The sequence below is a fragment of the Xiphias gladius genome, chromosome 3 (assembly GCF_016859285.1).
Source record: "Xiphias gladius isolate SHS-SW01 ecotype Sanya breed wild chromosome 3, ASM1685928v1, whole genome shotgun sequence".
Lineage (NCBI taxonomy): Eukaryota > Metazoa > Chordata > Actinopteri > Istiophoriformes > Xiphiidae > Xiphias > Xiphias gladius.
In genome coordinates this window covers 24,902,056-24,926,851 of record NC_053402.1, presented here as the reverse complement: position 1 = coordinate 24,926,851, position 24,796 = coordinate 24,902,056, and the positions used below count along the sequence as shown (strand labels likewise).

Here is a 24,796-nt window from a genome sequence, read left to right as displayed (position 1 = left end):
ATGTGAGCGATGTGTTCTTTCTCACAGTCTGATCTGGGCGAGTGGCTCAGTGCCATCGGCCTCCCGCAGTACCACAAAAAACTCTCTGAAAACGGCTACGACTCCATCAGCATCGTCAAAGACCTGACATGGGAGGATCTGCAGGAGATTGGCATCACCAAGCTGGGTGAGGACACACGCGGCACGTTCACGTTCTGGCACGTTCTCGCTCCGGTGATTTTTACCGTGGCGTGATGGTTGAATTTTCCCCCCAGGGCACCAGAAGAAGCTGATGTTGGCGGTGAAGAAGCTATCGGACATCCAGAGGGCGATCCTTCAGGCTGAATCGGGCCAGGGCACGCTGCGACGCAAAGGCCCCGGAGCACTCCACCTGGTCGCCATCGAGCCGCCCGACTCTGCGGGTGAATGCTCCTCTCCTCACACCCCAAAGATGCTGACCTTCCAGGACAGCGAGCTGAGTGCCGAACTGCAGACAGCCATGTCCAGCCACTATGGAGGCTGCGAGGAAGGTTTGGCCATCAAGAACGCAGTGGGAATGTCCCAGAGCCAGGAGAGCATCGACACCCGGTCCAGAGGCTCCGGTCGCTCCCAGGAGGCACCTACGGCTTCCGTCACCCCCCACAGCTGGTCCCAGGAGAGCCTGGACGGCAGTCCCGCCAAGGAGAGGAACCTCCCCGAGGGCTGGGACCAGAGGCCTCTGCAGCAGCAGCCCCTGCCCAAGCAGGTGCCTCTGGGCACGGCCACTGTGTTCAAGTACCCGGCCATCCCAGCCAAGCCCAAACTGTCCGGATCTGCTGGCCCCTCCCCTCATGGCTCGCCGGCACTGAAGGGTTTCAGCTACCTGCATTCCCATTGTGGCTCCACGGACCTTAGCTCGTCTCCCAGGCCTGAGGACCACACCATGACCCTGACACCGCCCAAGAAGCGCACCCAGAGCATGACCCGCTACGCTCTGTCGGACGGAGAGCCGGATGACGACGACGAGGAACCCGCGCTTCCTTCCGGAAACCTGCCGTCCTACGCCACCCTAACCCGCAAGCCGGGCCGCAGCCAGCTGGCCCGGTTACAGTCGAGTCCAGAAAAGAACGGCAGCGTGGGGCGCAGTCAGTCGTTTGCCGTGCGTGCCCGGAAAAAAGGTCCCCCTCCTCCCCCGCCAAAGAGACTGAGTTCAGTGAGCAGCACCGCCAGCGGGGAGCTGAGCGACAGCAGCACAACGTCGTCTGCAGACAGGGTAGCGACTGGCAGTCCGGGGAGCGTGAGGAGCATCGCCGCCTCTCTGGAAGGAAGCACAGATGGGAAGAACCCCCTGGGACCAAAACCAGACCTTGTCCACCAGGAACCGCCTCCCCCCTCCCTCATCTCTGCGGGGCAGGAACCTAGAGAGGCTGCAGGGGTGAGGAGGAGGGTGCAGAGCGAGTGTATTCCCACCCAGACCAGGACCGAGCCGGAGCCGGACCGAGGGGTGAAGTCGGACTCAGAGGAGGAAGAATCAAAAGGTCACGGACTGGAGGGCTCCTCATCCCCTCAGAACAGCTCCAGCGAGTGCATCCCCTTCGCAGAGGAGGGAAACCTGACCATCAAACAGAGGCCCAAAGCTCCGGGGCCTCCCAGGGCCGAGGCTGTGCTGGAGCCCCCAGAGAAACCAGCAGCCAAGAACCCGGAGGTGCCCGAGTTTAATCTGAAGGAGTCAGACACGGTGAAGCGCCGACACAAACCCAAAGACAAGGAGCAGGGAGGAGGCTCCCCCAGCAGAGAGGGAGCAGGGGCATCCGGGTCGGAGTCCGGCAGCAGCAGGCCTCCATCCCAGAGCCAGGAGGAGGTCAGTCTGACGATCAGTGAGGTTGGTCTGGAGAGGCCAGCCAGTCCAGCTACAGGGTCCCCCGTCAAACCTCCGCTCTCCCCAAAACCTCCTGCTATTGCCCCAAAACCTGTCCGCCACAGTCTACTGGCTGCACAAGGTAAGATACACACACCGTACAAATATAAAGTATGAATATGATTATAACCTAAGGACTTAAGAAATCCAAATATGCAAACTTTGGTCTTGACTCGGGACTTGTTGCAATTAATGTGGAAGTTGTGGATTTTGACTTTGGACTTGTTGGTCATAACTTTGATCCTGACTTGGGACCTGTTCCCACTGACTACAAACTTGACTTGAGACTTATCCCTCTTGACTTGGTCTTGTTGGTCTTTTACCTGCTGTTACCTGTGTCCTCAACAGCTGGACTCTCCCCTCCAGCAGTGACTGTCAGTGGGGTTCAAAGTGTGGCCTTTGCTTCTCCGTCCTCTCCGGCCCATGGGCCCCCGTCTCCGGCTCTGGCTCAGGCTCAGGCTCCGGTTCCGGCTCCGGCTCCAGCTCTGGCCCCAGCCTCCGCCCCGCAGAGTCCCTCTTTGTCAGCAGCGAGGACTCAAGTATGTTTGGTGGGCCCGGGTCTCGTCCCCGAGTCGCCCGGTGGGACTGAGGTGGTTCAGCAGAGACTGGATCAGACCAGCACGTCTCTGGAAGCAGCTCTGAAGGCCGTTGAGAGAAAACTGAACCTGGAGGACAACTCAGATGGGTAAGACCGTCAGGTGCAGTCATTTTTGACACTGTAACAAGTGTAAATATACCATTAAGTGTATTTCTTTCTGCGTTGAGTGTCTGTTTATGAAAACTGTTTCCTAGTTGTTTGCTATTTCGTTTCGTGCCTCGAACACTTCAGTCCAGAACAAAACCCCAAAAACTGTTGGCGGGATTGACATTTAATTCAATACGAATATTCATGTGTCTCTGAGGATGAGTACTGATGATGCTGGTCGCCTCCTGAACCTTTCTGTTAGTGTCACGATCAGGCCAAATCTTTATTTTTTAATTTCATTTTAATTTCAATTTTGGTTCAGTTTTTTTCAAATGAGATAACAGAAGGGAAGCAGACTTGACAGGAGGGATCGAGAAGCCGTAGGTTTATACAACAGACCACTGGTTTCCAACTTGTTAGGATTATTACCCCTTAAAATGAAAACAGTAGCTTCTTGTGATCCTCCATCACAGCTTCTGGTCTCAGTGTGGACATGAATTAGAAGCAGTTCAACCAAATAGTGATTTTCTGAATTAGACTTTTAGTTTAAAAAGAAGTAGCCATTTAGTCACGAATTAAACGTAATGATGATGTCTATAAAATTTTGAAATTATAATTTAAAAAATGTCATTAAATGTACGTAAGAAATATCAAAACCTACTTTACAGAAAATTTTCTGACACCTTTCATTTTTATCCACTTCATGATCTTTCCTGTAGCTCCACCATTAAGCCAAAATATCAAGATATCAAGAACCATTTGTCAGATTTACATTAAATATGCTTTGAATATTCATGAACCACCTTCAGGCCAAACCTCCCCGTGTATCTGTATCATATTCTCGTTTTTTGTGTTGTTTGTAATGTGTCTCATCTTCTCAAACCAGCGGCGCAAACACCGTGAAGTCTGCAGGGACCATCCTGGACGACATCGGCAACATGTTCGACGACCTGGCCGACCAGCTGGACGCGATGTTGGACTGAAGACTTTTCGTAAATCCCCCAAAATAAACGAAATATCCCCCTTCAACCTCAGGAAGTGAAACACAGCAAGAGAAAAGGGGGGGAAGGAGGGATGACGGAGGGGATCCCCCGGCGGTGTTTTACCCCCCCCGACTCTGAACTGCAGAGTTAAGACAGTCAGAGGAGGAGCAGTCAAATACTTGTTTCTCGGTGTGAACACCAGCACTTATTCGCCACTGTGCTTCCTCGACGAGACTCACATTTGGAGCAGAAAACTGCCGAGTCTGGTTTCTGTGTGGACGGATCTCCTTTGACTCAGTTCAGCACAAACCTTTTTAACCCTCATGTCGTCGTGTCTTATCAACCACGAACCAAACAAAGAGACAAACGCTGGACCAGTGGCATATTATCAGCCAAATGTGAGGAGAAATCCTGAGCACATTATCACCATTATTGTTAAACACTAATGTTGTAACATGAAGTTTTATCTTTTTTGACATTATAGAGAGCTGAAGCCCTGACATCACTTCCTGTCTAGTTTCTGTTCCAGCAGCACATTCTGAGATAAATGAGGATTTAATACAGACCTTTTAGTAGAAGTTCAAAGTATCACTGGACTCCGCAGTTTCCCCTTAGCTCTACGCAGCTTTTTAGCCTCTTTTAGCTCCATGTTTTGGTTTCCTGCCTGGTTCAGTCTCAGCTCTTTTCAGAGAGAGAGCCGTAGAAAGCCACTGTCCGCTACCTGCGCAGCAGCAAACAGTAGACAGACGCAGTCAGAGACCAGCTGGTGAACACGGTGGAGCATTTAGCAGCTAAAGAGCCAGAGGTTTCCCTCAGGAGCCGGTGGAGACCAAAACCAGAGTTAAAAGAGAGGGAGTACCGGACTTAAATTATTTCATTCTCATCATTATTTCAAAGTTGAAACAGACTGAAAGCAGTTATTGCAGGTTTCTCAAAGTTGGACAGATATTTTGTTCAAAAACCTGCAGGTCCTATGAGTTGACTCTAGATATTTTGTTCACTGCTTTGAGTGGGTGGCAGAGACAGTCCAGTACCTTTTTATATTTGGAATCAGCTGCGACAGGCCGTGTCAAACATCTGTTTATTCATCTGTATTGTTTTTCAGTGCTGTTGACAGGCGTATTGTTTAACGGCTGCACAGAGCTGTGAGATTAGATCAGCGCAACCGAAATGGAGTGAAAACTCACTGTGAACAGACCCGTTCTACGATAGGATGTAGTGTTCGTTAACACTGACATTTTAAATAAACAACTATATTAAACTGTTTTTTTTTTTTTTTTTTTAAAAAACACTTACCATCCTAATCTAGACACGCAGAGTGAAACACTCAACAAACTCTAAGTTCATGTTTAAAGGCTGAATTTTTTAATCATTTGTGTTGTTAATTCAGTTCTCTTACTAGTGGAACAGAACTTGGACGGTCCAGTTTCACTTCGGCTCTCTATTCACCATGTCTGGCCATTTCAGATTATACATATGTAATATTTAAAAAAAAAAAAATCTATTTTATATCAAGTGATCTTAACCATGTGTCGTTAATCTTCCACCCGGCTCAGCGCCAGTATGTTTGTGTCCTTAAATAATGACCTTTTCTACAAATGTGTGTGTGTGTTTGTGAAGCTCCGGAAACCTGTAAAAGTGCTCATTAATGCTGTTTATACAAAGGGAAGAGAAGCATGTCCAGCTCATTTCACATATGGAGTCAGTCTTTGTGTGTACAGTGGAAGACGGCATGTCACATGTCAGTTATATACATACTATTTTTTGATATTCATTTTAGCCAAATTAGTATTTAAATTAGAGTTATCTAAATGTCTATATTGTACACTAGGGGTATATACAGGAGCAGATATTCAACCAAAGGTCTCTGTACAGATTCTCCTCAGATATTTTCACAAACTTTTCCTTTAAAGAAAACACAGAATCCTGAGCTGTTACCCTCCTTGTTATTGTAAGATGTTTATGAAATGTTATTTTCGTGTCCAGCCTGCAGTTTCCATGTTTAGCATGCCGTAGCTCTATCTGAACATGTTTTCATTTGTGAAAAAGATGGCTGAACCCCGGTGTGTCTGGTTTCGTCCTGCGATCGTGTGGTCATGTGACCTCTGTGTGAATGACATGCTCTGTGTTGGATCTTCTTTATCTCTGAGTCTCAGGAAAACCCCCCTTGAATGACTTTTCTATGCCACATTGGAAAAAACAAACCGGAACACAGAGAATCTAATAAACAGATATTTCATCGCTGGGCAGAATCAACCTGACGACGCTGAATCCAAATCATTACCACTAGTTTCCATGTGGCGGTGAGGATATAGGAAATAGGTATACATCCACCTGTAACAGTGTGTTTGAGTAAATAAGTAAGTGAGTAAAACTTCATTTATAGAGCATTCCCAAAACCAGGGTTACAAAGTGTTTTACAGTAGCAAAGAAATAAAAAAAAGAAAAGGATGAGAATAATTTGGGGCAAAGCAGCAGATCTTTAAAAGAGATTGTAAAATTTCGAAGGGTCTGATTTGGGGCAAAGACAAGAAATAGACAAGAACAGTTTAACTGCAAAAACTCTGAAACATCCAGGCCCTGCCCCCTTAAGACGATTCCCAGAAATGTACGACTAGTGGCCGTGAAAACCAGTTAATATTCCCCCCTTAGTACAAACTCAAAACCTCCTGCATGTGTCCGTGTTGTCTTGATAAATTCAGCGTAGAGTCCATTTCCAAAAGATCGTCAGTGCAAAAGTCAGGTCAGGTGTGAATGAATTTAAGCTCCCATAAATGACACTTCCTCCAGGAGTTTCACATTAAAAGTCGTGCAGGCCTGTCTTTATAGGTATGCTTTTAATGTGACTAAACGTCAGGAAGTTGTGTTGATGGCAGCTTGACGTGGATCAGGAGCCCAGCAAAGGAGAAATTTCTGGAATTAAAGTATGAAAACCTCTTTTTTTTCTCTGTGGAAAATAGAAAAACTGTTCTCAGCAGAGCAGTGAGTATGACACGACTCCGTTGTTGTACTGATGAATTATTGCTGTGGACGGGGACAATATAGTGAATTTACCACGCGAGCTGTTACAGTGGGCTACAGGTAATCCCGGCCCCCTTAATGTGTTTTTAACCCGGTCTTTACTAGCCATTTGTTCGTGTTGCCCCCCCAGCTATTATCTGAGACTGCGCCTTATTTCAATTTTCAGTTTTTGTATGAGAACTTGTACGTAAAGTAGTCAGATTTGAAAGTTCCTGGACGTCATCAGCGCAGCAAGAGACACAGCCAAACTTACGGATAATGTTCTGCGAAGAGAGAACCCAGAGGACCCAGGATCGATCCCTGAGGAACTCCACTGTCCAAAGAAACACAGTCCGACGCTTTGTCATCAATGGACAGAAATAAATAGAAAAATAACTCTTGATCAGATAAAGAGAAGGAAAACAATTCAGCTGCTATGTCATTCTATCATGGGATTTCTCTGATTTCTTCTTAAGTAGCTGTTTTAAATAATTCACACACAGCGGCCGTTGGTCAAGGACTGGTAGCAGCTTCAGGCGAACTAGTCTGCACTGACACACCTGTGATGAGGAGTGTGTGTCACGAGTTTTACAGCCTCCGCGTTGCACAAATGTGAAGTTTGTGTTCAAATTTTCTTCCCTTTTTCTTCCCGCCGGGGTGGAAAAAACCTCGGACGCGGACCGAGACTGAAACTCAGAGAGCCATTGAAATACTAGTAACGAAAAACAGCATCTGATCAGAAAGAGCCTCCAAAGACAGTCAGCGTGTGTGAGTGTGTGTGTGTGTGTGTGTGTGTGTGTGTGTGTGTGTGTGTGTGTACTGTTTTGATGTTTCCTGTCGTTCTGCTCCTCTGTCCTCTCGCCTGTATCGTCTGTTTAACCATTAAATACCTATAATGTTCCACGGCTCATGTGTTTTGCCAACAGCTCTTTATTATTTGATAACTGATCGGGGGATACGTTACTGTAGACGTGTAACCATGGTGACACCCGTTTGCGCCGTGGACGGATCCTAACCGGACTCGTGCATCTCCTGTCACCGAGATTCGTATGGACCGTTCGGTCCGTCCCGGCACCACCCGCACCTGTCGATCGGAACCGCGCCAGCTGACTGTGACGCAGCCCTACACCGGTCAAAGTCGGTAAGCCACGTGACCGCCGACCGCTCTTTCCGGGATCAGGGCGGCGGCCCCGCCCACCTGATTACCGCGCAGCTCTGTTCCTGGTTCACCTGGTTTATGACTCGGGAAGTCCGAAGGTCCCGAGGTCCGAATCCGTCTGCGCGGAGACCGAGCTGCCCGCGTCCTGTCCGCCGCTGCCGAGTCTCACGGGGGAGGTAAGAGCCCCGGAGCTGACGTTGCAGAGCTCGGATTTCAAACTTCCGTGCTCGTCGGAAAAGATTCGAGCTCGACCGAACGCGACTTCGGGTGTTCTGCGGCTGAATCGGTGCGTGTCGGATCGGCGTCTCTCCGACGCGCACCGCGCAGCGCTTTTCACCGAACAACGTCCCGGCTCTCGCAACTACCGGTCGTCCGATGTCCGGAGCTCTCGCAGCGACGTGGTCGAGGTGTGGCTGAGCCTCAGCCGAAACCGGGTCCACTGGGTGTTTATTGACGCACTCAGCACGGATTCCTATCCAGTCCGCAAATACCGCACTTCCTGTTCTGCCAGGTGTGTTCGGGGCCTAACGAGGGAGGTGACATTAGATTCAGAGGGTTTTTAATGGGAGTTTGGTAGGACGCTGTCTCGAGAAGGCGTTGTTCTCCAGGAAGTTGGCTACTGTGAGCCAGGTGTGGGGCCAGCTGTGAGCCAGCTGTGAGCCAGCTGCGGGGCCAAACGTATGGGCCTGGCTTGGTTCATGGTTCATGGATCAAATGTGCATGTGTGTGTTGTGGTGTGGGTGTGAGAGCGACATTAGGCCGAACTTGTGACCAGGAACGGGGCTTTTCGACAAGCGTCTTCTCCCCTCGGTCTCTTGAACCTAACTCGTGTCCTGGTTTTGGACAAATGTATCTAGACCTTTACCAGCTGACGTTGTTGAGTCCATCCTTCAAGACATCGGGACCCTCGCATTCGTTTGGTGAAGTATGCAGGACGCAAAAAGTTAAACTCACGTCTATTTATTAAAATACAGCGGAGTCTTAAAGACCGAGGTTGCTCACGGAGCTCTGGACCAGACTCTGCGTCCCTGACAAACCTACAGAATCCACATCGGTTCACGGGGTCTGAGTGTCTAGTCTCTCCCCGGTCCAGCAGATATTAAGTTATAACATAGTAAATAACATTGTCGTCTTCTTATTGGCTGAGGCCTCCATCACTCCTCAGGTACGTGCCTCCCTCGTAGGGACATTTCACTCTGGACGTGATGGACTGTCCCCATTTAATGACTTACCTGTAGAAAAAGACGAGACACAGGACAGCACCTGTCCTGCCGTTTCCATATAAGGGGTCGTTTGTCACATAGAGACAACCATGTGTCTTTGGGTTCATTCTTTGCAGAATAACACCTGTTTAGTTCAAGCACCCGAGTTTATATAAGCACCACAAGCCGGTTTCTTTTAGTCTCATAGTAGGATAATGTATAAAAACACATAAAAATAACCCTTCAGACTTTAAACACAACACAGCTGATCAGAGGAGCTTCAGTGCCTTTTCATTTCCGACGGATTTGATTGATTTCTTCACTCCTGGTCTGTTGCTCCTCTGTCCTTCGTGTTAACTGAGCCGGGACCTCGTGGTTTTTCCTGCTAAAACTGAACAAATAAAATCCCCAATCTGAGCATTGACACAAACAGGCTCAACTCCTCCGTATTTCGATGCCGGGACGCCCTCCAGTGGCTGTGTCCAAGTTCTGCAGGACACGACCGGCGCATTCCGCTGTGGCCTTCAGTGTCCCACGATCCCTTGCAGGCTAGTTTCGTCGTTTAGAGGAGCAGTTCCAAGGTCCTCGCTAAGGCACGGCGAGCGACGAGAGAGAGAGGGATATGGGAAGAAAGCGTTCGCTGGGATCAACTCACAAAGCCCGGATGTCACCTCAGGATGACGTATCTGAGGTGTTCCCGAGGGGCGAGGCCGAATTCGGAGCCTCTGGTTTCCTCCTGGGCGTCTGCTTTTGAATGCCCCGGCAGTTTTCTCCGAGCCCCGTTCCGTCACACCGGGGCTCGGTATCGTTCCACAAAACCCGTCTAACGACAGAAGCCGAGGTCGTCAGACGTCGTCTGAACACGGCCGCTGCACAACACGTTTGTCTGAAGAGAACTCACTTAAATCAATGTGCTTACGGCCGAGCAAGTGTTTTTACACCGTTGCCATATTTATCTCACATTTTTGTGTGTGCAGTTGTCTTTTTTCAAAGCCTTACTTTTGAAAAGGGTCTCTATCACACACACACACACACACACACACACACACACACAAACACACGAGGTTTTCTGATGTTTATAACAGACCCTCTCGTCTCCGCAGCATTTGGTTCGAACCATGGCGAAGAAGGGAGGAAACCGCGGGCCGGAGCTCGAGGGGCTGCTGGACGCGTCCATCATCCGGATCCCACCCCATCACTACATCCACGTACTGGACCAGAACACCAACATCGCCCGGGTGGAGATCGGACCGCTCACCTACATCCGCCAGGACAATGAAAGGTCAGAGAGCGTCGAGCTCGTTTCAAGTCTGGTAAACGTCTAGTTCCTCTTTGGGCGGGATTATTTCTGACGTGTGGCCTGGTGCAGAGAGGAGAGAGTATCTTCAGATTTGAATCTCGCGGCCGTTTTTCTCCCTCGGATCCCGGCGGCGGCTCTTCGGTCTACTGAATGCCGCTACACTACCGGTCCACGTCTCGTCGGCCTGGTCCCTACACTGTCCTCCACCCGTCCATGCGCAACCCCGAGCCTTTACAGGCGAAACGTGGAAGGCAGTTTCAGTTCGCACTGCCGTCCTCCGCGCTAGCGGTGCGGCCCGGAGGACGGCAGTGCCTGTCCGGTACATATCTGCCGAGACCGTCGGAGGGAAGTGGCCGTGCTACCAAACTGTGGCAGACCCGAGTGACCTGACTCATCCTAAAAGTAACAATGACGACCTGTAGTGACGGCGTCAAAAAGGACCCAAAGGCGGCGACACGCTGAGCCAAAGGCCTCGGTCTCTAAAGCCTCCGCGTGCCGTTCGCTCTGCAATGAGCATTGCAGACTCTAGGAGGCGCCGGCAGGACCTTGGACCCGTAGTCCTGTGATTGACGGACTCACATGAGTCACTCAGTCCCAAACCGACGTTCTTCGGTGACAGAAAACTCCTGAACAGATCCTTTGTCCCATTGTTTCTGTGTCACAGTGAGCGACGTGGACTGGATCGGTGTGTTATGAATGTCTCCTAGACTACAGTCTCACACACACACACACACACACACACACACACACACATCTTTGTGTTAAAAAGCCTTTTATCTGAGCAGGAGATTTAAAAAACCATCATGTGACTGAGGACTGAGTTTCTGAATTCACTGACTGTTTCTCTGCCTCGTAAATAAAAGAGCTTTTATGTGACTTCAGTTCCTCGGAACGTGAAGGTTCCCAGGCATCGCTGGTAGAGGAGCGACTTGTGCGACCTGAAGATACCGGAAAGATTTTTTTGTTTTTTACTGTGGCAGCGTTTCAGCTCATGTAATACGACCAATATTTGAAGGATCGTTTTCAATTCAGTTTCCGTCCTTTCACCAGGAGTTTCTGCTTCCCAGGGATCCTTGGGTGCAGCTGCTCTGGCGTCCGGGCTGCTAAATGCTTTTCGCTGACTAGAGCTCTGGGGGTGACGCGAAGGTGACGCGCTGATTCTGTCTTTGCTGACGAGCTTCAGACTATTTCGGAGATTTGCAGCAGTGTCTTCCCGCCACTTTCATTATCGTTCGGTCTGTTGAATATTTTTGATTCATTGTTCAGTCCCCAGACACCGAGTGGAGGTCTTGCTGAGTCCAATTCTCCCGTCTGTTTTCCCAGAGTGCTCTTTCCTCCGGTCCGTATGATCATGGTGCCGCCTCGTCACTACTGCTTGATCTTCAACCCCGTGTCCCGCGACGACAACGGCCAGGTCCTCTTTGACGAATCCGGTCAGGCCAAGCTCCGCCACGCCGACCTGGAGATCCGCCTGACCCGGGACCCGTTCCCCCTGTACCCCGGAGAGGAGATCCAGCAGGTTCGTGTGAGACCGGGGTTAACGGTCCGACTGGAACACGTCCTGTTCATTCTCAGTAGGAAACGAGTTTAAGTCGGAAATTACGATGGTTTTCACATAAAAATGATGATTGAGTGACGATGGAAGTTCGACGCTGTCTCCAACCCAGTAAAAACGGCTCTTCCCCATCTGCCAGATGTTAGAAAACCACCGCCTTCACGTCAACGAGGTGACGGTGGAAAATTCACATACAGAGACACACACACATGACGAAACGTCAAGTGTACGAACATGAACTGCACAAATAATGACACGTTTAACCAATAGAATCAAACTTAAGAAGGCGAACGGTGTTTAGTCCTAGAGCACAAACGTCACAGTGTTGAAACGGAAAATCCATTTAGCTGATAATAAATTCGTGTTGAAAAGGGTGGAGACAGATTTTTTTTTTTTCCCTTTTTGAATTTATATTCGTAAAAATACATCATTTTTCAAAATAAAATGAAACGCGTTACACACTGTTGTTGAAACTGAAAACGAACATCCCAACAGTTTGAATGTTGGGTGCTATGGCCGTCAGAGGAGTAGCCTGCCTTCTCCGTTTGTCTCCCAGGACGTGACCCCGCTCCAGATCGTGTATCCGGACACGGCGCTGCGTCTGCAGGCTCTGCTGGACTTTGACGAGGGGGAGGGAGGAGAGAAGAGAGTTGCCGGAGACGAGTGGCTGTTCGAGGGACCAGGTACGTTTTTTTAGAAGACGCTTAACGTTGTCTCTCTGCATCTGGCGGAAGTTCGGTAATCGATCGAAACAGCCTCCAGATTCATCGGTGCCAAAGACAAAGACAGTGAGGGACACGATGACAAACAAAATCATCGCGTGTGAGACGCGGAGGACGAACCCGACTGCAGAGCATCACAGCTCTGTTGGGCTGCTCCTGTACGTCGTCCAGTGGTGCTTTGTACGGTTTCAAAATGACAGAGGTTAAAATCAAAAAACCAGGATGCAAAAGAGACTTTAAAAGATCCAGCGGCAGTTCCCCCGCTGTAAGTGCGACCACAGGTTTGTCCCCAAACGCTGAAGTAAACATGAGATTTCTGACAGAGCTGCTGTCCTGCAGCGGGAAGCGAGAAACTGCTGCCACGCAGCTCCCGAATTCCCCCGGTGTCGTGTCTTCGAGAGCTCGTTGCCGAGACGTTCTGGTGTATTTCAGTCTTCTGTGATCTCGTCTTTTTCCGTCAGGGACCTACATCCCGAGGAAGGAGGTGGCAGTGCTGGAGACCATCAAGGCCACCGTGATCCGAGAGAACCAGGCCATCAGACTGAGAGCTCGCAAGGAGGGGGTGGACAGAGGAGGGGTCCGCAGGGTCACAGGTAACACGCACTCGCCCGTGAGAAGACGAAGGACAAAGGTTCGTCTGACGGCTCCTGAGTAGTTTACAAGGGAAAAGGAAGCGCGCATACGACATTGAAACCAGTTACCGGTCAGTGTTGCTGCACAGATTGAACTTTTTGATCAGTTCGTATGTGCAAACACGTTACATACGTATTTCAAACATACAACATACACACAGGCGGACAAAAATGAACCCAATGAAATGAAGTTCTAAGCCTTTCAGCAGAAAAGCCTGTCGACAGACTTTTCTGCCTCGGCGGACGTTTCACGAGGACGGACATCATGGGGGACGGGCTCCCCGGGTCTGCATCAAGGTCCTCCGCTCGTGAGAGTGTGTGTGTTTGTGTGTGTGTGTGTGTGTGTGTGCGTCCTGGAGTGTGACTGAAAAACGTGAGAGACAAACCCTGCACCTCTCACTGGTCGAGGTGAGACGGGAGACGACTTTTGACTCGACACAACCGTAAAGCTAAAGAAATGTTAACTCGCTTCGCTGCCGCGGGACGTTGTTCTCCCTTTTCTTTTGTAACGTTGTGATGGAAACTCCCTCCGGAGCAGACGACCGCCAAAAGTCCTATTTCTGCCCGAATCACGACGTTTCGATCAAACTGAATTCATGTTCATGTCAGTTTTTGTGGCCTAGCTATTTTGAGGCAACTCCTACTTTAATAAAGTGTAACCAGATGTTAAAGCGCAGTACTTTTGTGTGTGTGTGTGTGTGTGTGTGTGTGTGTGTGTGTGTGTGTGTGTGTGTGTGTGTGTGTGTTTTCAGGTGAGGAGTGGCTGGTCAGTAAGGTGGGCGCGTACCTGCCAGGTGCCCATGAAGAAGTCATTGACATTGTGAACGCTTTCATCCTGACTGACAAGGTGAAAAAACTCAAACTGCTCATTTCAGGGTTTAGAAGAAGGCGGAGACGTATCGATAGACGCAGAGTGGCGACGGGATCGTGAGCGTCGCCGGCGCCGCGAGGGTTCGTTAGCGCGTTTTTGTGTCTTTCGCACTCAAAGTGCGACTGAAAACTTGACTGGAGTTAAACTGGAGAAGAAGCATCTTCCTGTTACACCTGCTGCCTCCAGCGTCTCTATCAACTTTCAGGTTTGTTGCATCTCTCGTAGACGGGTCCGGCGAAGTCTTGGTCTCAATCCGCGTTCGATATCTGTTCGATGTGTCTTCGGAAAACGCCTGCGAGCCGAGACACATCGTCCACTTACGTCGCACTTTACACGCGCATCAGTGTCCCGGTTGTGGTCAGGACTTCGAAGTACCTTGCTCACGTGACTGTGGATGGAAACATCATATCCTGGTCTCAGAAACCTGAAAATAACACATTGTGAGTATTGTCATTCGTACCTGATGTGGAGAAATTAAAGGCACCTGGATCTAGACGCTGTCCTGCAAAATCTGGAACCCGAGGCGCCAAAGACTAATCGCAACGACTACAGATTTATTCATAAACACAAACTCTGACCTGACAAACCCACACGAGACCTGGACACAGGTTTGCAGGTAAATATCTAATGTAGGACTTTTGATGTCCAGATGGTGGACGTGTCTCGCAGTGAGACGAACGTCTCCAGCCCAGTACTGAGCAGAGCGGAGGGCGGGAAAACGGATTTGAGCTGACTGCGTGAAATCAGGCGTTTTGTGCTCAAAACCTGACCTGTGCTCTCCTCAGAAAGCGCTGCACGTTCGCGCCCTGCGTCCCTTCAAAGACGCCGGCGGTCGGGACCGGCGTACGGGGGAGGAGTGGCTGGTCACCCTGGCCGACAGGGAGGCTCACATCCCCTCCGTGGCGGAGGAGGTGGTGGGGGTGGTGGACGTGACCACTCTGAGCAGCAGGCAGTACTGTGTGATCCTGGACCCGGTCGGACCCGACGGGAAGCCTCAGCTGGGCCAGAAGAGGGTGGTGAAGGTGAGGACATCGTCCATCCTCCGCCTTGACGTTCACTCTTAACTTAAATGTCATTTTCTCCACGGTTTTGATTTTCTACCAGGAAGCCCCCAAACCCTCCGTAAATATTGCAGTTCTACCAAGTCATGTGAATTCTACCTCCAAAATAAGAGTCTTTCACACACATATTTTTTAAATTCCTCTCATTGTCTGTTTCTCAGAGTGTCTTTAATGTGATCAAATCTGAATCCTCTACGTGTCTTCGGTCCGGTCGTCTTTGTTTCTGTAAAAACTGGAGAAATTCTTTGAGCCTTCTTTAAGACGGAGCAGCTTGTATTGTCTAGTATTAAGATGCCGAGACCTTTTTATTTGTGCTCCATTTTTAACCAGCGGTTTAGTTAACTATACATAATCTCTATACACTATACACATAATCTCGTTTCGAGCAGCTTTACATGACGTCTCTGACAATTCGGGGCTTTTATGACCAGGCACATTGGTAGATTTTCTTCTTTCTGTGCTTGAAATTGGCAAATCTTGTGTTTTTTGCTGCGTCTTGAACTAAAAGCCACCCTACTGTTACTCTTCAGTTCCCCGGAACTGACTGTATCCGCTTCATTCCCGCCACCTGATGATTTCTTCTTGGTCTCCGTCAGGGGGAGCGCTCGTTTTTCCTCCAGCCAGGGGAGTGCCTTGAACAGGGCACCCAGGACGTGTACGTGCTGTCGGAGGAGGAGGGTCTGGTGCTGAGGGCCGTGGAGGCTTTCAACGACACCGAGGAGGTGAGGAAGGCGCCTGCGGTTACCGTGGTGACCGCAGGTGGTCTGACGTCACGGCAAACCGTGGTCGAGCGGCTACTCGCCAACCTCCGCGACGGGACGCAGTGTCCTCTGTCACAATAAAAGATGCAGTTGATAAAAATGAATAACACAAAACCATCAGATTCCAATAGAGACCAGTTCCGGTGATTTAAGATTAAAGTCGATTCGAGCCTCCTGATGGGAGATCCTGAACCTTTGCACAGTCCTGTACTAGACCAACGACGGCCGCACGGTCTGGGCGCCGTGGGCCCGCCCTGGCGCTTCCGCCACTAAAATGGAGCCCGAATCAGGAGGTGACGGAGCTCAGCGCGTGAAATGTCTCCTTCCTCGCTGTCTCCGCGAGGGAGTCGCCGGAGCGGAAAGGAATGAGGCGAGGGAGGAGCCGGCACGACCTTCTGCCTGCTCACAAAGCTGGTCTTGTGCAACCGGTTGACCCCAGAAAACGGATTAGAGAAAGCAAACTCGGTCTGCATACAGAGGTGTGTCGGGGAACAGAGAACCTGCTGCATACCGCAGATCTTTAGAGCCCGGCACCAAGTGAAAAGTCAAAAGTCCGAGGCGTGTCTCTGTCCTCTCTGGGTGAAAGTTTAAAGTCTTTTGTGGCTCGGACCACACCCCGCATCGGTGGCTGGGTGTAGTCCGAGGTGTGCTCTGGGTACTGGGTCATCGCGGGGACTTTGAAGACGAGGGAGGGGTATAGCCGACAGGAACTCCCTGGAAATGCCAGGATCGGGATGCTGGGCTGAGGTCAGACCAGATCTCTAACCCAATCCAGTCTTCTAATATTTGTGAGAAAGCAAAAGCATAACGAACTCAAATTCAGAGATTCAGCTGAGTTGTGATTGGTTATTACCGAACGCAGCGGCAGAGAAGGAAAACCGTTGTTTTGGTGGTTTGATGCTGCAGGTAAAAACCGATCCACTTTGACGGGATTCAAAGGTTTATTTGTCACATACTCCGGCAACGTGTGAGGAGACGCGATGTGGCCGGTTCATGGCCGGATCGTTAAAAGAGTAAACTATAGTCTTCAGTCCGCAAACACACAGGAACCAGGTACAAAATCCAGGGCTACCACAGCTGCTGCCTCTTCTTCTTCTCCTCTCTCTTTTTCTTCTTTTTTCTTCTCCCTATTCTTCTCTCTTCTCTCCTTTCTAACCCCGCCATCCCCGTCCTCTCCGGACGCCACGATCGCTCGTTATCACGCCGTCCACTCTTTACGTTCACCTGCTCCTCCTTTTACTCTCAGCGCTTCCCCCCGATCCCGTCTCCTCCTCCTCCTCCTCCTCCGCCGCCCCAGTGCGTCGCCGCATTCACGCCCTTCTCTCCGTCCTCCTTTCCCTTCCCCGTTCTCTCTGCCAGCAGGTGGCGGAGGAGGAGGAAGAGGAGGAGGCCGAGGAGGAGGAGCTGATGCAGGAGAGGGCCAAGCGCTCCCGGAGGAGCGGCGTCCTGCGTCGCCCCGGAGACCGCTGGATGCTGCGGGGCCCCGTCGAGTACGTCCCCCCCGCTGCTGTGGAGGTGGTGCTGAGACGACAGGCCATCCCGCTGGACGAGAACGAGGGAATCTACGTCCGGGACATCAAAACTGGAAAGGTAGGAGCCACCTGTCGACCGGAGTGTGGCTACAAGCAGGCGTCTCCTCAAAGAACCGTCCTGACGTCTTTCCTGTTGGGTGGGTTCAGGTGTTTGCACAAAGTCTGGGATTATAAAGAGATTTGAGAGTCAGCTGGTTTGATCTAACCGAAGCGTTTGCTTCCATTTGGTTTTGGCGGCTGAGAGTCGAGTCTCTGTTGTCTGAGCTTCCTTGAACGCACCAACAGTTCTCAAGAGCAGTTTCTCCCAAACCCTCAACAGGCTGAAGTCTTGGTGGTTTTTCATGGTTTTGGTTTTAAAATGTTCAGTGTCATTTTACAGGATACGTTGCCCATGCCCATGTCTTTACACTGTCCCTGTCAATCCAGTCCAGATTTAACAAGTCTAGGTTTAGTGTTTTTTAGAACTAGTATCAAGTCCTGGGATTCTGGTGGGACCATAACGACAGGATCTGAAAGCCAGCAGATACAGTGGAGTTAGCTTCAGCGTTAGAGCCTATTAAGAGTCTCAGACCGAGTTCAGCTTCTTCCCCAGAGATGTCTCCACGTCCGTGTCCGTCCTAACCTCAGCGTGTCCTCCTCCCTCTCAGGTGCGTGCGGTGATCGGTCACACCTACATGCTGACTCAGGATGAGGAGCTGTGGCAGAAGGAGCTTCCTCCCAACGTGGAGGCCCTGCTGGCTTCTCCTCTCGACCCGCTGGCCAACCGCTCGGACCGGACCATGACCGGAGACTGCCAGGTCAGGGACAAGACCCGGGTCGTCTCCTACAGGGTTCCGCACAATGCCGCCGTCCAGGTGTACGACTACAGAGAGAAGAAAGCCAGGTGAGACCCGGGCTTTCCGTCCCGGTGGAGGGATACGCAGGTTAGACGAACCAGCTGACGTGGTCTTGTCTTCAGGGTGGTGTTTGGTCCAGAGATGGTGATGCTGGGACCTGACGAGCAGTTCACCGTGCTGTCGCTGTCCGGAGACAAACCGAAGAGGGCCAACGTCATCAAGGCCGTCTGCCTCCTGCTGGGACCCGACTTCTTCACGGACATCATCACCATCGAGACGGCCGACCACGCCCGGCTGCAGCTGCAGCTGTCCTACAACTGGTAACACGGGTTGGAGGGTTGACAAGCACGTTACTAGGAAAGACACCGCGGCACATGAGTTATGATGTCTCTCCATGTGACGGGACTTTAGTTTGCTGTTAAGACAAACATTAAATTAAATTACATTACATTAAATGACCCCGGACTTTTAGGAGGTTTGCACTGCACAAACACTTTACACAAACACTTTACACAACACAAACAAAAAAATAAAAAAAAAAAATAAAAAAAATAAAAAAAAAAAAAAAAAAAAAAAAAAAAAACAGTTCTTAACAAAAGGAACTCAGTCAAGAACAGAAGCAGAAGGCACCATTTGAGACACCATTTTGTAAGCTACAGCAAATAAAATAAATAAGAATAAAATAAAGTGTCCTGTGGTGGAAATGTCTCTGGACCTGGGACTCGTGACTCCAAACACTGCGTTAACCTGTCAAAAAATCACTGATCTCACTGAACTCACCCAGAGCTGAGTCATCAGACCTGGAACTGATTTAGAACTGCTCAAAGGCTCTACGGCTCTCTGACGAGCTGAGAGTCAAAGCCCAAAAAACACTTATGTCTGGAAACATGAAAGGACACTTTCACTGGGCTGGGGGGGGGGAAGGGGCCCCCGCTTCCTACTACGCTTCTATCGCACAACAAAAAAAAAAACCGTCGAGATCGATTCAGTTACATTTATTTTGGTTGGATTTCAACTCTAAAACTGGTTTGCTGGTTACCCATAAAGCCTCCTGCAACCAGCAGTGGCTCTGTGGTGGACGGCAAAAATGTTCTCTAAAGCTTGTAAATAATAGCTGCACTTTACATCACTGACTCAAAAGAAGGTCTTGAGTCACATTTGATATGTTTGCAGGACTCGATATGACGTTCTACAAAGAAAGAGACGGCATGAATTGGGGCTTTTATTGTGAAAGTCTGTTTGTGTGCATAAACGAGTTTTCAGAAACGGAGCGAGTGACCTTTCCAGTTACGTGTACAACAAACAAACGCATGCAGCACCTCTCTGCGTTTCTGGGCTGAACGTCTCTGTCTCCTGTGTCCTCCTCTTCAGGCACTTCGACATAAAGTCTCCAGCAAACTCTGCCGACGCAGCCGCTCTGTTTTCAGTCCCTGACTTCGTGGGAGACGCCTGTAAAGCCGTCGCCTCCCGGGTCAGAGGAGCCGTCGCCTCCGTGCAGTTTGACGATTTCCACAAGGTTTGAATCTCCCCACCGTCCGTTCTTGAGCCGCCATCTTTCAGTTTTATATTTAGGAAGGAGCAGATTGGTTTTCAGCGTCACCTGACTGAAGCACCTGTCTCACGCTGGTTAGAAATAAAAGCATCTCCACTTATTTACACGAGCCCGTTGAGAAGGAGCGTTTGACACCGGTTTTTCGTCTGCAGAACTCGAACCGGATCATCTGCTCGGCCGTGTTTGGCTTCGACGATAAGCTGGCGGTTCGTCCCAGTCTCTGCTTCAGCCAGAACAACCTGGTGATCAGCAGCGTGGACATCCAGTCCGTGGAGCCCGTCGACCAGAGGACGCGAGACGCCCTGCAGAAGAGCGTCCAGCTCGCCATCGAGATCACCACCAACTCCCAGGAGGCTGCTGCACGGTCCGAAAACGCCCACAAACACACACACACACACACACACACACACACACCAGGGCTACTGTACTGCTAAAGTGGGCAATCATCCAAAAAACCTCTGAACTTTTTCACTTTGAAGTGAGACGGCTTTGCTACGTGGTAAACGATACAGGCCGGACCCCAACCCACCAAAGGCTTCGTTGGGTGTAGATAAAGTCGAATGGATCGAGGTTATTTACACACTTGAAATAAAGCAGACGGGATGAAAGTGATTCCTCGAGTTTCACCTGAAATGAAATGAAACAATTACACGACTAGAAAAATAAAACCCCCCGGTTGTAATAACAGTTTAATTTAATGGATGAATTTCGGGACATTTAGCCTTTAAAAACCCCTTGACTCGTCCAGAGACCAGCTCTGTATCCAGCTATAGGTCGTCTCTCGTCACTGATGAAGCCAAAGTTTGTACATAAGAAAATTCACACAAATGATTGAAATCACCAGACAGAAAAACGAACAAGAATCAGTATTTGTTTTCTTGTCTAGTGGATTACAGCACAGTCATTCTCTATTTTAAGTCCAGAGACAAATGGAAAAACATTTTCCATGACTGAATGAAAACGTGACGCATGGACCGAGGATAAAAGACGAGTTAGAAACATTTGGATTATTAGTTTTAGTACAATTCAAGACTTGTTTCCGGTAGGTCGTGTAGGTAAAAACTGCCCTTTGACGGCCGATTTTTAAGGCTATTTCCAGCCTCGTGACGTTTTCTCTGCCTGCAGGCACGAGGCAGAGCGTCTGGAGCAGGAGGCCCGGGGGAAGCTGGAGAGGCAGAGGATCACCGACCAGGCCCAGGCTGAGAGAGCCCGGAAGGAGCTGCTGGAGCTGGAGGCTCTCAGGTGACACCTCCTCCCTCACCCCCGGTTTAACTGGTTTTACTGGTGAAACGGCAGCATCCGTGTGAAGGGTTGATGGAAGACAAAATCCGTCATGATTACAGCCACCAGTAATGTTTCAGTGCCCATACAGGCGTGTAATGGCTGTATTAAGACAGACGTGAGGGTTCTGAGATGAGGCCCCCCCCCGTCGCCGATAGAGGTACAGGTCAGCAGCTCGTGTCAGCATCGTTCTTTAGGCCACTGTTCTGATCCAAAGTAGATCAAAGACTTGTTAAACTGTTCTCTTGTGTCGTCTGACACTCATCACTAATCCTGCCATCTGACAAACACCCAGGGCTTTAGAGGTTTTACTCTCCGTCGCTTAAAGGACGGTGAAGCTTTTTTTTTGGTTCTGTTGGCGCTGAACTCCGTGACCTTCTCTCCCGTTTACAGTGAAGAGGATCTGTAACCAGATTTATGATGTTATGATGACCGGCAGAGTGACTTTTAATGACCAGATGAGCTGCGCATTTGGGTGGATTTCTGTCCGGAGCGCTCTGCTGCCTGTTTACCCTGCCCGTGTGTGTGTGTGTGTGTGTGTGTGTGTGTGTTATGGTTTCAGCGCTGCAGTGGAGAGCACAGGAGCAGCGAAGGCCGAGGCTCAGTCTCGGGCGGAGGCGGCTCGTATCCAGGGGGAGGCGGCTGTCAACGAGGCCAAACTGAAGGCTGAGGCTCAGAGGATCGAGGCGGTGCGTTCCGACATCCTCTTTCCTTCCTTTCAAATTACGACTCACAACTAACTCCAGTTAACTGTGTAGAAGAAGTCTAAAACACAAACCCTGGACACTGCAGCTAAACACGAAACGCTGACTGCATGAAGTTCTTTCCAAACCTCTCTCTTAACACCTTATTTTAAATGAACGTCATTTCTGTTTCATCAGACATTTAAGCTCTAATATCTGAAACTGAGCCTGAACAGTGTCCGAAAAAAAAGTTAGCTAGCGTAGCATGGAACAGATGTTCGTATTCCTGTGAGCTGATACTGATACACACAGAAGTGTGTATCCCTGAGCTCGGTAACGCTGGGAACACACCTGGGAAGGGCCCGTCCACAGCAAAATTCACGACACGCCCGGAAACGGTTTCTCTCAGACCGACTGACCTCTGTTCGGTATTTCAGCAGCACCTCGCGGTTCTGGTTCAGCCTGTAGACCCAGACAACCTCCAGACGACACACCTGTCCAAACATTCACAAAACAGACTGGCATCAGTTCTTACCTACTGGACTCAGGTCCTTTCTGTCCAAACAGCATCCCACGTATCGTCTGCCAGGAAAATGATCGACATGTAAACAGGCACGTGTGTGTGTGTGTGTGTGTGTGTGTGCGCGCCCGCAGGAGGCGGAGCTGCAGCGGCTGGCGAAGGCTCGTGAGCAGGAGCTGAGCTACAAGAAGGAGATGGACCGTCTGGAGGTGGAGAAGCAGGAGCGCCTGGCTCAGATCGAGAGTCAGCGGTTCCGGGAGCTGGTGGGGAGTCTGGGCTGCGACACGCTGACGGAGATAGCCAGAGCCGGGCCCGAGCTGCAGGTACCGTACCACCACCGCCAAAGTAACTTTATTTAAAGCCACGGACGGGTCTGCTTTTAGCTTTCGCACTCTCCTCTGAACTTCAACTTAAATGACCAAATCGGAGACGGGAGCGCGAGGCTCAGGCCAATTAGCTCCCACCATAAAACTAAAAACGCTGCCGACTCGACGACGGCTGCGACTGACGAATCTTTTTTTACTATCGATCAATCTGCCGATCGTTCTTCAGTTAATCGATGAATCATTCGAGCCTGAAGTTAAATCTTTGAATCACTTGTTTTTCCGACCAAGGATCCAAAATCCAGTGGACTGTCACATTAGTTATTATTCACATTCTCACGTTTGAGAAGCTGGGAACAACAGTCCGCAGCTCCAAGATGTTCAGTTCACTGTGAGAGAAAACGGAAAATATTCCGAACGCGAGCTGCACTTGTTTAGTTAGTCCTGGAGTCCTACTAACGGAAGAAGGCAATGGGATATAGTCAAAAGCTCGGGGAATAGCTCAGTAGTGGAGCTTTTTGTTGAGTGTCCTACAGGTCGAGGGTGAATGCTCACTGCTCATGCCGTGTAATCGCCTAATTCAGAAGCAGTTCTTGCAGCCTGGCTGCGGATGTTTCCTCCACGCCCGCTGCGGGACAGTCTTAGTCAACCCCACACTCCGTCCCACCGAAAAAGGGCGCTGACCGGCCCCCGTTCTGCAGAACCACGCCTTCTAAAACCCTCGGCATAACCCGAGCCGTGCGCAGAGCTTCGGATTTTAGAAACTCACAGTCCGTTTCTCATCCACCAGGTCAAGATGCTGCAGGCTCTGGGGCTGAAGTCCACCCTCATCACGGACGGATCGTCGCCCATCAACCTCTTCACCACAGCCAACGGCCTGCTGGGGGCGCTGCCGGGACAGGGCCGGGGCCAGTGAGGAAGAGGATGGAGAGGAACCAGAGAGGAAGGGGTCCAAGGGTAAACCTCATTGCACTAGTGTGATGTGAGTGTGTCTCATGGCCGATATTAAAGCAAGATTTCCTGCAGGTCACTGTAAAGGTTTTAAAGCTCTAGAATAAAACCCGGCAATGCATCTCTAAAATCAACAATTTTCAAGCCAAGATTTGCACAAACCGACAACTCCGCATGTTCCCAAACAGCCTCAAGACACATCGAGAAACCCAACAGGGATGATGTGCAGCGTCTTAACCGCTTTACAGTTTGTCCGTTAACAGCGATGCTGATTATTCAACCATTTACTGCACAACTTTGCTGGTACCAGAACTTCCCCCGGGTGACAGACTGTCTCCGTGGTGGATCAATAAACATGTGGAGAGAGAGGAATTATCTCGAAGGGTCCTGGAAGCAAAAGTCCTGTTCATTTTCCCCCGGACAGTGTTAGATAAAGGTCAATAAGAATAATAATGTGATTAGAATAGAATCTGCGCATAAATCATATCAACGGCGTGAACACGTGAACACAGATTCACGGCAGAAAACTTTGGACAGGTTGACGCTGTCTCCCAGTCGGGGGTCCGGATCAGTCCAACAGGTTTGGCTCATTGACCCGTTCCCCTGTTCATACTGGCCCTGAGGGATCAGTGATGGGGGACAAAACCCTCAGTCCCCGTTTTGTGTGAAAAAAGAACTCAGAGGTTTGTCCAAAGCCAACATGAGGCTTCAGGCGTCTGAGTTGGTCAAATCAAGTGGACGTCTTCCAGAGTTCCAGACTTTTCAGTGTCAAATTCTCCTTGTGTCCCCGTTGGGCTGCGTTGATTGGTCTTAACCGCTTGATCAAATTAATTTGGACGGATGAAGCCTCATATCAGCTTCAGATTAAACTCTGGATTTAGGATTTTGACCCCACATTATGAAGGCATCTTTTAATGGTCAGTATGACCAGGAGACATGGTCTCAGCAAGAAAACTGAAAAAATGTGAACCTGTCAACCAAATCTTTTCCTCACTTACTAATATTTTCTACACATTGACAGACTTTTCCACAGGTTTACACCGGCTGACGTTAGACCACAGACTCTAAAACTGTGTCGAGTCACAAACTCAGAATCTTATTGACCCTTATTTAATCCCGTGAAGTTCTTCAGGTCTCTGAGGGACATGAAACTCTCCTGGTTCAAACATCAGGACAAAGGTTGAACAACTGTGTCAGAAAACATCTGGTTCTCTGATTTTAAAAAAAGCCTGTGGACATAAGAACTGAAGGAGAGAAGTCAACTACAACTCCCAGGGTGCATTTCGCTAACAACTGTCCAATCAAAGCTTC

At 49.8% G+C, this 24,796-nt stretch overlaps 2 protein-coding genes across 8 annotated transcripts in view; both read left to right on the top strand.

Annotated features, from left to right (window-relative positions):
- The window catches only part of LOC120788311 (caskin-2-like), a 75,939-nt gene extending 68,495 nt beyond the window's left edge, over positions 1 to 7,444 (top strand). For all 3 annotated transcript variants that reach the window (XM_040124004.1, XM_040124006.1, XM_040124005.1), the window contains 4 exons: positions 28 to 166; positions 255 to 1,958; positions 2,225 to 2,561; positions 3,448 to 7,444. In XM_040124004.1, the coding sequence (XP_039979938.1) occupies positions 28 to 166; positions 255 to 1,958; positions 2,225 to 2,561; positions 3,448 to 3,544 (2,277 nt within the window). In that variant the 3' untranslated portion in view covers positions 3,545 to 7,444. The remainder of the gene's footprint in view (positions 1 to 27; positions 167 to 254; positions 1,959 to 2,224; positions 2,562 to 3,447) is intronic.
- Positions 7,445 to 7,723: 279 nt separating this feature from the next.
- LOC120788315 (major vault protein) overlaps positions 7,724 to 24,796 on the top strand; it is a 17,901-nt gene continuing 828 nt past the window's right edge. The window contains exons 1-17 of one of the 5 annotated variants that reach the window (XM_040124021.1): positions 7,724 to 7,879; positions 10,009 to 10,187; positions 11,529 to 11,724; positions 12,317 to 12,443; positions 12,944 to 13,075; positions 13,867 to 13,961; positions 14,771 to 15,007; positions 15,643 to 15,768; positions 17,170 to 17,397; positions 17,987 to 18,222; positions 18,298 to 18,495; positions 19,547 to 19,691; positions 19,880 to 20,091; positions 20,853 to 20,969; positions 21,571 to 21,697; positions 22,346 to 22,534; positions 23,325 to 24,796. The exon at positions 23,325 to 24,796 is cut by the window's right edge and continues 828 nt beyond it. In XM_040124021.1, coding sequence (XP_039979955.1) covers positions 10,024 to 10,187; positions 11,529 to 11,724; positions 12,317 to 12,443; positions 12,944 to 13,075; positions 13,867 to 13,961; positions 14,771 to 15,007; positions 15,643 to 15,768; positions 17,170 to 17,397; positions 17,987 to 18,222; positions 18,298 to 18,495; positions 19,547 to 19,691; positions 19,880 to 20,091; positions 20,853 to 20,969; positions 21,571 to 21,697; positions 22,346 to 22,534; positions 23,325 to 23,450 — 2,655 coding nt within the window. In that variant the 5' untranslated portion in view covers positions 7,724 to 7,879; positions 10,009 to 10,023 and the 3' untranslated portion in view covers positions 23,451 to 24,796. Of the gene's footprint in view, positions 7,880 to 8,005; positions 8,215 to 8,252; positions 8,334 to 10,008; positions 10,188 to 11,528; positions 11,725 to 12,316; positions 12,444 to 12,943; positions 13,076 to 13,866; positions 13,962 to 14,770; positions 15,008 to 15,642; positions 15,769 to 17,166; positions 17,398 to 17,986; positions 18,223 to 18,297; positions 18,496 to 19,546; positions 19,692 to 19,879; positions 20,092 to 20,852; positions 20,970 to 21,570; positions 21,698 to 22,345; positions 22,535 to 23,324 lie in introns of those variants that run through there. The other 4 variants (XM_040124017.1, XM_040124018.1, XM_040124019.1 and 1 more) reach the window with 4 other exon arrangements.